This window comes from Cyanistes caeruleus, chromosome 9 (assembly GCF_971803275.1).
Source record: "Cyanistes caeruleus chromosome 9, bCyaCae1.hap1.1, whole genome shotgun sequence".
NCBI lineage: Eukaryota > Metazoa > Chordata > Aves > Passeriformes > Paridae > Cyanistes > Cyanistes caeruleus.
The window spans coordinates 28,997,245-29,011,006 of NC_141709.1; the positions used below are offsets into that span (position 1 = coordinate 28,997,245).

Genomic DNA, 13,762 nt, shown 5'->3' on the forward strand with positions numbered 1-13,762 from the left:
TTGCCTGGGGAGCCCTCTTTTTTGTAGGTAAAAGCATACTAATATTGACAATCTTTTTTCCCCACATGCATTAGCAATGGGAGCAAGGTCTCAAACACAGCCACTTCCAACTAGTTTTGTGGGAATAGGCAGTTTTGTAGCTCTGAGATACCTTATTATTTCCCTGTTGAGGAAAAAGCCTGCACTGTGAGCTCATCTTTTATTAGACAAAGAAACCACATTAGAGCAGGATGCTGCAAATGCTCTAAAGCAATAAAATCTTAATCAGAGCTTATTAGCCACCAAAGAATATATTCCTAGGTCAAGGTGGCTCTCTCTCCTGCCTTTAGTTTCTATTTTGGTCTAATGAATTTTAGAAGAAAAAAGCCTATTGCCCTAAGACACCTCCATTGGAAACCAGCCTTTGTTGTTTTTAGTGCTCACTGAAATGTGTCACACAGATGGATCCACACAGCTCTCTCTGCTCCTCAGTTTGTGAGCAGCATCATGGTAAAGACTCAAACTGGTTTCTAGTGCAACAAAACATCAAAGTGTTCCTGCTCTTAGGAATCAGTGAAAGTGGTCACTGTAACCCCTGCTTTGCATCATCTTTTGCCTACAGCCAACTTCAGTAAAAGTTTAAACTGTTGGCTAGAAATCAACAGATGTATCTCATCATTAATTTATTGCCAGGAAGAAAAGGCTAAGGTTGACTTTTAGTGTTGCCAGCTCTTACAGTTTTGGCTACAAACTAATGGATGGCTGTTCTTCTTTATCCTCTCACGGACAAGAAGAAATAGAAATCCGACAATTACCTTTAAAGGTTTTATGTCTTTATTAAGACCACATGGGTTCACAGACATCCCGTTTCTACATCCCATTCTCTCACAGCAGTGTGAGAAAGAAGTCTGAATTTGGGAAGTAATCTCCTTTTCTGCTGTCAGTCACCCCAGTTAACCATGAAACCTGGTGACACTGATGCAACTTATACTTCAAACTATACCCTAAGACACACTTGCAAATTCAACTTGTTATGAACCGCTGCATTCTCTATATTACAACTTCTGGGCAGTTCTAGCAATAAAAACATCTTTTATTATGCTTCATTTTTAAAGCCAAAGCTGTAATTTCCTAGATTTGTCTTGTGTTATTTAGGACCAGTAACAATTTAAATGTGACAGTTTAACTGTTTCATCATCATCCACTAACACAAATTTCTTTAATTAGGCAGATGAGAGGATGGGGTGAAAGCATTCCTCTGTATTTCTACAGTAACAAATGAGAGGTGTTCCTAACGTGCAACATATCTGCTTCTCAAAAGCATTAATACTTTGTGTATTTTTGCCACAAAAAGTATTGGAAAGTGCATCTACATTAAAAATATTCTAGTTCACAAATTACACATCTATGTCAATTTTCTATTATAAAACCTCACTCCTTTATGCGCTCTGTCATTGGAGAATAAATACTGTTTTCTTTTTCAGAAATTAATTCAATTCTGAACCAGATTTCTACCAAACAACAGAATTCTTTTACAGCCAATGTGTGCTGTCCTAAGGATAAAGCTCATAAAGGAAATAAGGCCATGACCTTAGAGACTCTTATACGAATGCTGTTCCTACAAGAGAGATTTATCAGAAGCAGAAAACAGAGTATGAGCAATTAACATAACTGCTAATAAACATTGCAAGCAAGCGATAGTTACCAATTTAGATCTATAATCCATGAGAGAGATGAAGGCTTTGCTGTGAGTATATGAATCAAGAGAGTGGCCACACTGTTGAACCTGCGATGTAGAAGCAAAAGGATTACAATGATTATGATAAAGATGAATAATAAGAATATTAGGTAAGGGAATAATGGATAGGCAGGTTAGGCTGGGAACACAGTGCTGTCTGAGCTTCCTCCATTGAAGGTAAAGAGGAAAGTCCTGTAGTGTACAAAGAGAACAGAAACAGGGCTTGTGTTAGTGACAGATATTAAGATAACAGCAAACATTTGAAGCCATCGGTTTAAAGTTTATTAGAGGGAGATTATCTTTATTAATTTAAAATTAAATTTCCAGTTAAATCTCACAAGTGGATGGAAAACCTTAGTTAGGAATCATTACACATTTCCTGAAGAAAGGCAGCAAAGCAAACGGAACCAAGAAGCAGCTGAGATCCCTCTGTACACATGAGTGTTTTGCACAAAGCCTGGATCAAAATCTACCACGCTGCAAAGACAACTGCAATAGGACATGGAAACATCAGCAACTTACAGCACAGCTACACAAAAATATCTGCCTTAAAGTAATAATTATTCCAGATTTAGAGCAGAAAAATGTAACAGAACATAGTTGGTTTTTTTCATGGCTAATACAATCTAAAGGCCAAGTTTGTGTCTGGTGCATTTCCTCTCCAGTAAGCCAGGGTACAGCACCATTTGTCATCCTGACTTACATTATCTTGCCTTGTGGAGACTGCCAAAACAGGCTGCAGCCACCTACTCTGGGCCAGAATTTGGATCAAAGACAAATCCTTTCTCAGGATCCACACAATTAACAATCACCTCATTTGGCAACACGACAGCAGCTTGGTCTTGCCCAAAGTATTGCACATTTTTCGGTATCAGTTACATTTCCTCCAGCTCTTACAGCCCTGCCCTCTGCAACAGCTGCTCCCTGTGACAGCCTCTGGCTCACTCTTCAGTAACCTCCAGAACTTGACTTTGGGGTGTCATCTAAATGTCACTCAATTGACAGATCTAGAGCAAAAATAATTCAACTCTCTAAACAGAAAGTCTATGTTCATTACTTTAAAAATGTGAGCTCTTCATCTCGAACACTTCATCTTTAATAAATTTCATTTATTAATGAGTCCAGAAGTCTTTACAAGAAGATGCTTGTAGTGGATTTGTTCTGGAATTTACATGCTACAAAAAAGTTCAATATACGCGTGACAACTGAAGGATGAAACTCTCTAAGCAATGTCAGTGGTTATTTCTTTTTATTACCCATTTATATTTGGGAACACAGGCTTTATAAACAGCTTTTAAAGGGTTTTTAAGAACTTGCTGGGTGTGGAACACAAGTCAAGAACCAGCAGGTATTACTTTTTTGCCATCTAACTTTACAACTACATTTGGTTTGACTGTTGTTAGAAAGATTTCCTTGAGTCAAACATCAAGCAATGCCTCTCCCATTTCCTGCATGACATTCAACATCTTCAAACTCCATTTTAGAGCCACAATAAAATTCTCAGGAAGGAGAAATTAGTCCCTCTAGTATTATGACAACAACAACAAAAAAATTAAGAAACAGAGGTTTGTGCTTTTCTACTCTCTTCCATGAGTGTTGAATGTTTGCTTACTATCACATGGTTCCATGCCTGTTGGCAAGCACGCTACCCCAGAAAATACAGAGAAAAATATTTAGCAGTAAAAAAATTCTCCCCAGGTGAAAGAGGATCCACTAACTGAACCTATCTCAGCTCTCTCTCAAAGGATGAAAGGAAGAAGGGATTTTTATCTTCCCTATGCCCTAAAGAGCGGATGCAGAGACTTCCACAGTACCCTGAATATTCTGTTGAATTTTGGAAACCCAGAGCCAGACAACTTCTGGGTCTACACAACTGTAAGCCTAGGCTGACCCAAACTCAGCCCTGTCCCAGAGAACAGTGCACACTGACAAGGCTGATGGCTGTTACAAAACTCACCATCTTCAAAGCCCTTCCTTCCTGTAACAAACACTGCAGAGATGGCCAAGACATCAGAAATCCGGAATTCAGTCCCCTTCTCATGGGATCTCCAGCCCTGCAGTTCTGCCTCTCTTTCTCAGGAAGGAACTGGCAACAGTGAAGTAATTCCGAGCACTTCACTGCTGAATACACTGAAGTAGCAGTGACATAAAAGCACCCAGAGCAACACACAAGATGAACCCGTACCAGCTCTGCTACAAGACACGTTTGAGTCCCTGCTGGTCCTTCCCCAGCTGGAAGGCAGGGCACAGCTACGTTCTGCCCTGGGATACAGCCCTCCATGGAAAAAGCCATGACCGTGCTTCCACGGTGGTGGAAGAAAAGGGAAGTTCAGGCATGTGATGGCACTTACCCTGTCTGGAGCTAGAGTGAGGCCATATGCAGATTCAGACAGACACTCCTCCACCAATGAGCAGGAGACAGTTACAGATTTTTCTGCATTACTGGGTCTAAAACCTTTCATTTATAGGTAAAAACAAGCTACTGTCCTCACCAAATCAAGTGACCAGGGACTGGAATTGTCTTGCAGAAACCTCCTGGAAACCAGAATTACACAGAGACAGGGCCAGCCTAGGATGGCTCTGCAGTGCAGAAGTCTAATTTGTTGCCTTTTATCCTCCTCTTCCAAGCAGAAAATCTGTGATGAATAAGTTAATTCATTTCTCTGTGCTATGATGTTCTCCCATGCTGCAAAGTAAGCCACCTGCTAACTGGGATTACAACAAGCACCCTCACACTTTCCATTTTTTAATGAGCTAATACTTCCAAACATAAATCTTATTGCTTATTTCAAATATCAAACACCACTGCACTAAGCTAAGCACACATTTGCAGGAGCTCTCTAAATATGCAGAACCTGAAGCACAAGATACATTTTTACAGCAAAAAGCATACCTGAATGACCAGTTCAGGACATTTCTCAGCATTAGCCATTGAGAACCGCCTCAAAAAAACCTGTTTCTTCAGCCTAACCAGTAACAAAGAATACACATGTACCTGCTGGGGAGGGACAAGTGGAAACGAGAGCCTTACCCTGGCACTACAACCAGGCAGTGTGATGTAAGACCCTGAACTGTGATGCTGCGACCTGCACATTTTAATGTGGAGCTGCATGAAAACATATGAAAATGAAGGTAGGAAAAACCATGTCTGAACTACACAGCTGACATAACTACTACATGACAACCATCCTGTTAACAAATACTAAATGCATTGCTTTGCTACATACAAGAACTATTGTTACTAAAACCTATAGCTGGTAAGTCTTCTCACTTTGTCACCTGAAAATATATTGCAAAGAGGGCATCACGATTTTGTCAAAATTGCAAAAGAAGCTTGATTTTAATTTGGTTCATTTGTCTCTCTTGTGACTTATACAATAAATTGTTCTGATAAAACTGTCCTGAAGGCAGTGAAGTCCCAATAAATGCATACACAACCACCTCCAGAACAGCAAGCACAAATAACAGGAAATAAAAGCCTTTTAGTTACACACTTCTATACAGCAGTGCATGGATTCAATTTTGTGCCTTCTCTAACCCAGTATCAGTGCTCCCATGATCTAAGCACAGTTACAAACACACAGATCAAAATTATAGTTCCAATGACATTTTTACGTTTGGAGGGAAAAAAACCACAAACGTTCACAAGAGAATGTTTTTTGGACCTAGAGCTAATCCAAGCAACTCTGAAGCCCTGCAAACTATTATTTGCACAACTGAGAGTGTAGCACTGGGTGAGGAGTAAGTGATGAGAAACAAAGCAGGAGAAGTCAAAACCAGATTTTCCACCAAAGAATTTCACAGAAGCATGTTTTGAGACCACGGTCTTATATTGTCTCAGGACCTGGGAAAATCCACATTAAAATTATTCCCCCCCACCCCCTTTTTTTTTTTCTTTTTTGACAAGTTACACTTAATTTAGGTCAGATCAACCTGATGCACTGCACAAGCACACAACATGTCGTTGCTTGTTAGAAGGACAGCGTGGAGAGAGAACCTTGGGAGGCAAAAAGGTGGAGCCACTCGTGCCGGTGCTGGCGATGCCGCTGCGGACCCCCAGGCTGCTGTGACCGCGAGCATCACCGACACTGCCGGGCTGCCAGCAAGAGCGGGGAAAACAGCGGGGAAAAACCAACGCGTCGTCCCAGAATGCACGGCAAAAAAAAACAAACATGCGTTTGGTACAGCATGGGTACAGCATGTAAGCTGGACAAACCGGAGAGTCTATACTTTTTGTGAACTAGATTAGAAGATGGATCCGTTTGGCTTGGTGCGGCGGGCTCGCTGCCCGGGGCTGTAAGGGCATTGTGGGTACGGGCAAGTCCGCTCGTTGTTCGGCCGGGCAGCGGCTCTGCGGTGAGAGCTCGGGCGGGCCGGGCAGTCCGGCAACAGCGGGTCCCTGCCCTGCCCCGAGCAGCCACGACGACAGCGGGTGCCGCGTTTCCCGGCAGCGCTCCATCGCCGAGCACTTGGGTTATTATCACCTGTTTCCCCTCCCCGAGCCGGGCACTGCCCGGGGTGACGGGAACGGGCGGGTTACGCACCAGCTGGAGAACAGCTGGGAAGGCCCCTCTCTCCCGCCGCGAGGCTGAGGGTATTTTAGAGATAAGGCAATATTATATCGCCTCTCATTGCTGGGAAATGTTTATTTTAGAGATGGAACTGCTGTCGCCCTCTCCGCCCCGCCGCTCCCGAGGGCTTCCCGTTACACCACACCTCGGGGCGCGCAGCACCCACCCGGCGCTCACCCGCCGGGCACCTCCTGCTTCCCGCCCCGGCTCCCGTCCCGCCGAGCCCGGGGACAGCCCCGACGCTCGGTGCGAGGAGGACTTTGTGGGTCCCGGAGGCACAGAACACCGCCAGCCCCCTCCCCGCCACCTTCGAGGGGAAGCAGCCCCGACGGCGCGGGAGGAGCCCCCTCAGAGGGGACGCGGCTCTTACCTGCGGCGGAGGAGCGGCGGAGCCGAGCGGAGCCGAACTGAAGCGAGCCGAGCCGAGCCGAGCCGAGCGGACCCGAGCCGAACTGAAGCGAGCCGAGCCGAGCCGAGCCGAGCGGTCCCGCGGGCGCTGCTCGCGTGGCGGGAGCCGCCCCCCCGCCCGTACCTGGGGCGGCCCCGAGGGCGGAGCGCGGCGGGGGCGGGGGCCCACGGGAGCGGGAATCGCCTCAGGCGCTCCTGGAGCCTCCCCGGGCAGGGAAAACGTCCCGGGTACGACCCAAACTTGCCGTTCTTATCGCACTTTCCGCACGGGCTGGGATTTTCTTCAGAAGCCCTGTTAACTCTGAAGCCTGGTGATGGCCGCTGTGGCATCAGGCACTACATTTCTACTGCTGAGAAGACAAAAAAAAAAACCAAAAAGCAGAGGCTGCGATCTAAGTCGTTCACATGAAGGAGGTCTGATGAAGGGGTTGTGGTGGACCCTCTTAGCTTTAAAACCCTTTAGACCCCAGAGAGACCTGACTGTGATCTATTCCTTTCCAGGAAGCCAAAATAGCCTTTAGAGATGATGCCCTAGACAGAATGAACAAAATACTGGGTTTTTAAGAACATATTAAACATTATGTGTGACATAAGTAAGAAGGTGCTTCCGTAACAACCAGCAAAGATAGCAGGATTTAATCAAGTAAATTTGTGCTTCAGCACAAATACAAGGTCTTGTTGGGCCCCAGGAGAGAGGTTCCTTGTGAGGGGAGGCCAAAGCAGGAGGTGCTTAAAAGTACTGGATTTGCAGGGTTTCTGTCTTCAGGCAGCACCTCTGAACTCAAACCCCTAAAACTTGGGGGTGCAGATGTCTCTTCACCCTGCTATGTCCTCCAGAGCACTGCTGCTTTCTTCTCAGTCTCATTGTGCCTTTTGTTTGATGTGCAATACTTTGACTCAGCTTGGATACTGCCCACACAGAACGGGAATCATTTTGTCCTCTTGTAAAAGCTTTTTGCACATCTGGTGATCTTCAGCATCTGATCCTCCACTCTGATCTGATCTTCGATGGTCTTCAGACTGGCTCGTAGGTCAACGAGCCCTTGGAGCAGCTTGAGTTTTATAACAGTTCGTCCACTTTAAAGAAGACTGACGATTTATTGCTACATTTTGCCAGGGCAGTTGACTTGTTACCAGCATCATGAGAATATAGAAAGCCAGGGAGCACAATTGTAGTGTATGACAAGCATAGAGCTAAGGTGAGCATTTTAGGAACAATTACAGGAGAGATCCTGAGCAGCTTTAAGGAACACATCTCTGCAGATCAGAGATGCCATACAGCTTCTCCATTTTACTCAAGTCAGAGCTACCTGCCCAGTGGCCTAAGGGACAATTCTACCTGACATGAGAGTAATTTTCTACCCTCATTTAGAATTAAAATGTGCATTCACCATCAAAACCCCAACTAAAACTACTGTTATATAAACCAGGAGCTGATTTAAGCCTCAAGCGAAGTATCAGCTTTGTGCAGGCAACTATAAATAATCAACAGTGTAACTAAATCCCAAACTCATTACAACAAGTATTTCAAAGACAACCTAGCATTCTTGACCCCTAAAAAAGTCTTTCTAGCTCCTTGCAATCCTCTTGTTGCTCTGGGATAGCTGATCTCTGCCTTTGCCAAAACCTGACTCCTCGTCAACTCAACATGGGTAGGGCTCTTCTCTCAGCCTGCTGACTGATGCTCAGCCTAGAAAATCATGATCCTACAGCCCTATAAAGCACCAACACAGAATGCAAGTGGTCATGGGCAATACCTGTACCCTTGATGCAAAGGACAAATCATGGCTGAGGTTCACCTGGTATCATCTGGTAGTGATCACGTGATTTGATACCACATAACTGCAGCACAAGTGCTGAACCACTGCTCAATCCTAATTTCCAAAGGTTTTTCCAGATTTTATGCCATCCCTGAAACACCAGTGTTTACCTACAAACCCTTTCTTAGTCAGGGATAATCAAAAGAAGGCAGGTAATTTGAAGACAAGAGAATATGTAGTGATTTTTGCTGTCTATCACCTTTCTTAGACATGTTTCTATAATTAATGGAGTGAATATTTTTTGCTCTCCTAGTGCACTTCCCTTCCAGGTTTTAATGTTGTACGGTCATGAATTGCTGACACCACTTCCCGTGGGGGAGGTCTTTGTTATTTTAGATTTATAGATAGGGAAATAAGGAAACAGGAAAGAAGTCCCACAAGCACATGGAGGTGGAGGAGTAGATGCTGTGCTTTATCTTGTTTTCTGACATGTGGATCTATTTCACTCTCTCACAGCAGGCATTAGAGCACATTTATCAAGCACAATATACATACCCTACTACTCTCTACATTTTAAATTCAAAATGCATCCTCACTAAGTCAGTCATTGATCTGAAGAAACAAATTTAATATTTTCTAAAAAGGGAATTAAAAAAATTAATTAATCGATTTATGAATTGATTTATTTATTCTTAAAGCAAGAGCAGCACCAAAACAGTTAAATCAGCTGTTGTCCAGGGGATCCAGGTAAAAACAGGACACCCACAAACAAAGTCCTCCTTGTTTGAATAGGCAGCACTCACCCAGGTGCTTCTCCACTTCAGTGAGGAATAAAGAGCATTTAAGGCCCATGCTGTGTCCCCGGGATGTGTGCAAATTTCATTCCCTTTAGCAGGGTTAATGCACTAATGCACCCAAATCCCCACAAATGGCTCTTTGAACACTGGTCATAATAGCAGAAATAGCACAATGAAGTGGCATCCAAATTTGACTGTGCTGCCAGTACAGCTTCTTTTATGCACAGCATGTTATGTTGTGACCTGAAACACTCTCAAAAAGCAGGGAGAACATCTGCAGCTCTTATCAATTAATATTTCTCCAGCACATCTACCTACTTCATGCTGTGCATCTGCAAAGTGCTCCAAAAATGAGTGTATACCAGCAAATAAACTAATCAGCATCCAGTTACCTACAGCCTTAGCCAAACTCAGTCCACACACTCTTGCCCCTTCAGCTCTGCTCCAGCTCCTCCCTTGCCTGACTTGGAGTGGTAACAATGGGATCATGACCTTTTGAGAGGGTGGAAACTCTAGGAAGTTGGCTCCCCTTCACTTCCCACATCACAGCAGAAACATGGGAATGGAGAGGGAGATTACTGTGTTGACTGGAGGAAAACAGAACACGGGAGCAGCATCCAAGCACTTGAGATCCTGTGCCCAGGTTGTACCCTGCCTGCTCCCAAATCCTGCCTGCTCCCCCCATCCTGCCTGCTCGCACATCCTGGCTGCTCCCTGCACTTTTCCTGATGCCTGTGTCCCATGCTGGGATGAGAGCCAGCACGGGGTGGTGTGTAACAGCCTCTCTCACTGTTCTGAGTCAGAACCTGGAATGCTGTAAGCACAGGTCAGCCAGTCCCTGCTTCCAGTGTAGTTGTGAGCAGAGAAGTTTGGGGTCTCTGTTTCTTTTTTTTTTTTTTTTTTGTCCATAATCAAAGGAACTTCCTGCAGATTTTGCCATCACAAATGACGTTTTTCACATCTTGGAGAGGATCACTCAAATTTTGGACCCTGTTCCCTGGGACTGCCTGTGACAGGTCACAGGGGCAGGCTGGCACTAATCAGTGAAGATTCCTCCTCCTCGGATGGTGCTGACATGGTGGCACTGGGCTGGTGCTGCAATGGCAGGAGCGGTGTTCCCTGGACAATAGCAGGCCTGGGAACTGTGCACAGCCACACCTAGCTCTAGAGAAACCTTGAGAGGAAAAGCAAACTGAGATTATTTGACTAACTGCTTAACAAATCAGCACCTGTTTCTTCGAGGAGGAAAGTGGGAATAGGTTAATACGCCAAATAGTTTTGAGACAAAGTGACTTTTAACATTTAGACAGACCTTATTGTTGTTTCCTGGTTCCCTCCAGGCAGCAACCTTCCCTCTCCAGTCAGTGCCAATGACAACTTACACAGCGGTCTGGAAAGGGGATGCAACCTTTAGAAAAACTTCATCTTTGGCTTTGCTGTCTTTAAAATGAGCATGGATTTGCAGTGAGTTCCCCTTTTCATCCTGCTCTCTGGAGAGAGCTCTGTTCTGAGTAATTCCATCTTTATTGCTTTCTGAATCTCCACCCTCAGGCCTCAAGTTTAGATCCACCTATAGCAATGGCTGTCAAAGAATAGCCCTAGAGTGGTTCTCCTGGCTGGACAAACCCTGATTTGCAGGTCAGCTGCAAATAAATATCAAAGCATAACGTAAATGCAAATACCTCTCCTCTTGCCAAAAGTTAAGAGAAGTTTCATGACATCTAACAATATCATATCACCTCATATTCATAGGGGTTTAATAGTATTTCACTTCAGAGCTATTCATTACAGGAGCTCTAAGTGAGCTCTGAGTGAATGAAACTCATTAGCAGTTTGACACATGCTAGGCACGGTGGCAAGCAGACAGCCACAGGGACAAAAGTGTGTTTGAAGTAGATGACTCCTAAACTCAGCATGCCAGAATGACAGATGGGACACTCTGTCCATGCAGGCATTCTTGGTTGGTGCAGTTTTGTTCCCTGCTGCTAAACATGGCAAAGGAAAGGTTTCCTGAGTCTCCAGCTGACACTTCCTTAAAGCCTGTCCAGCCTCAGGTGCACAAAGCAACCTCTGCTCCCAGGCAGCCAGATGGGGGCTGCAATCCAGGCACTCCCTAATTAACTTTGGGGTGTTTTTCCTCTGTAGGTTGCTTCAGGAAGAAAGGGAGCTGACAGCAAGTTTGTTTACATGAGACTGATTTGGCCTGGCAGTTCTCTGGGTATGTACTAAGAATTTTGAAGTGTCATTGGGTTTTTTATCACCACAGAAGGAAGAGAAGCTGAGAATCCAAGGGGATTTCTAAATGCATCTGAAGAAGTGATCATGTAAGTTACTGCAAGTCATACACAGATGGGAAGCACAAGAAACAAAACCAATCTGAGGCCTTGGTTACTGAGCAGTACTGCAGTATAAATATGCAGTATATATGTTAACTTCAAACACAGCTACAGGAAACACTGACCAGCAAGCAGCTTCTCTAAGCCCTGGGGACTTGCTTGTGTGCACAAAGTCACACAACATACAAAAAGCAACTGCTGGGTGGATCCCTCTGCACAGAACAAAATGCCAACCATCTGTACCACCTTATCAAGATTATGAAGAAGGAGGTAAAGAATCTGCAGTAGGAGATAGCAACAAATTTATCCAGATATGAAACTAACAGGTAGGAAAGAGGAAAAATACTTAAGTGACAGATTAAAAGAATGTTCACCCTGCAATCCAGAGACATTTAAACAGCTTTTACACAAGTTAACCAGTTGTTCCTAGAAATCAAGCTGTGACAGCATATAAATCATATTCTATTGAGACCCCAGCTAGACACCAAGCAGGCTGGCAAGTGCCAAGCTCCATCCTGCTACAGAGGACAAAAGCATGGTCTAGAAAAAAGCAAATGGAAGAGAGGGTGGAGAAGTTGTACCAGCTCACCGTGTCTGAACATACAGAGGGTAGAAAGGATTGGAGAGAAAGGAGGCAGCTGAAAAACAAAGGAAAAAGAGTAATGAAGTAAGTTTTTCCTTCCAAAGTACTAAGTCTGGAAGGCATGAAGTGCTAAGGAGAGGAGATGTGTGAGAGAAGATGTGAAGGAGGATAATTTTGAATCAGGGTGGTCTTAAATGTAAAGGATGAAGCACATTGCTCATACCTGTCACTGAAGGGACATGTTTGGCGATGAAGAACTTTCTAAAAATTACTTTGAGGCCACATTGCTTCAGGCATCAGAGCATTTTGCAAAGAAAGGGACACTTGATGTACATCCCAGAGGCTGCAGCTTCACTGCAGAGGTAAGAGCAGGGCAGAGCTGCTGCAAAACTGTGTGTGGAAACACACAGAGGTGCACCCTGCTAATTTGCATCAGAGATTGTTTTTTAATTATGATTTGTGGAATCCTATCCCAGATGAACACGCAGAGTCCTCCCCCTGGTGGCAAGTAAAAAAGCCATCGCAATGATTTTTTATGTCTATCTGAAGCTCTGAAGAAAATGAACATCGGATGGGAACTATTTTTTATTTGATCAACTGATAGAGCTGGGGGGGAAAATGAATATTTTGCACAACACAAATCTTTTTTTTAAGCTTATATAGATTTACTTTGAGGCTGATATGAGAGTAGCTGCTGAGTTCAATTCCATTATTAATTTATTCGAAAAATTGCAAGAGAAGCAGAGGAAAAGGCCTGTAGAGTAACTATTAGCAGCTGAGCAGGGTAATTGCAATGTGCAATAATCCCATTAATTCCACTGAGTCCTTGTCTTTTAGTACCCAGTTGAGTTGTGGGCCTAAAATTCCTTAGACAGACTGGTCTGGAAAGTAAAATTCCTAATGCTGCTGAACAGTAAAAATGGATTCAGTAGACAAGTTTGGTTTATTGTATAAACAATTTCCCCCACCTGCTGTCCTCAGATGGCTTTTTGAAAAGTACATGTAGAAAATTATCTCCATGTTTGTTATAGAAAGTTATGGCAAGTGTCTTTTGAACAGGACTTTTTGCTTGAAAAGATTAATTTGATGGCTGAAGGGAGAGCAGTAGCTGGTGTTTATTTTGGCTTTATATGGCTTTCAACGCTGTCTCCCAGAGCATCCCCATCGACAAACTGATGAAGTACAACCTAAATAAATGGGCAGTGAAATGGATGAAAAACTGGCAGAACAGCTGGGCTGAAGAGGGTTCATCATTAGTAGAGTACCCTTGGTTGGTACTTTTTAACACCTCACTCTGAGCAAGCTGGAAGATAACATAAAGCTGGAGAGAGGAGCTGCTATCCAGGTAATAGTGGTTGTGCTGCCACTGAAGACCTTAACAAGCTGGAGAAATGGGCAGAGAGGGTTGTCAGGAGGTTCAAGAAAGGGAAATTCAAAGTCTTTCAACTGGGGAGGAACAACCTGTGCACCAGTACAATCTGGAAATCTTGTTTTGCTGCACAGGAGAACATAGGAATCCAGGTGGAGAACAAGCTAACCATGAACCAGCAATACAGCCTTATGACAAAGAAGCCCACAGCATGCTGGGCT

General features: G+C 44.2%; 1 protein-coding gene across 6 annotated transcripts in view; it reads right to left on the reverse strand.

The window, feature by feature from the left end:
- Nucleotides 1–6,833, reverse strand: part of RAB3B (RAB3B, member RAS oncogene family) — a 50,788-nt gene extending 43,955 nt beyond the window's left edge. Inside the window, exons 1-2 of one of the 6 annotated variants that reach the window (XR_015273884.1) lie at nt 6,659–6,788; nt 1,685–1,765 (exon numbers count right to left, since the gene is read on the reverse strand). Coding sequence is in view for 3 of the 6 variants with exons in the window: in XM_086842155.1 (XP_086698281.1) it covers nt 1,685–1,705 (21 nt within the window). In the remaining 3 variants the exon portion in view is untranslated. Of the gene's footprint in view, nt 1–1,684; nt 1,766–6,658 lie in introns of all 6 variants that reach the window. The other 5 variants (XM_086842155.1, XM_086842157.1, XM_086842154.1 and 2 more) reach the window with 5 other exon arrangements.
- Nucleotides 6,834–13,762: the final 6,929 nt, after the last annotated feature.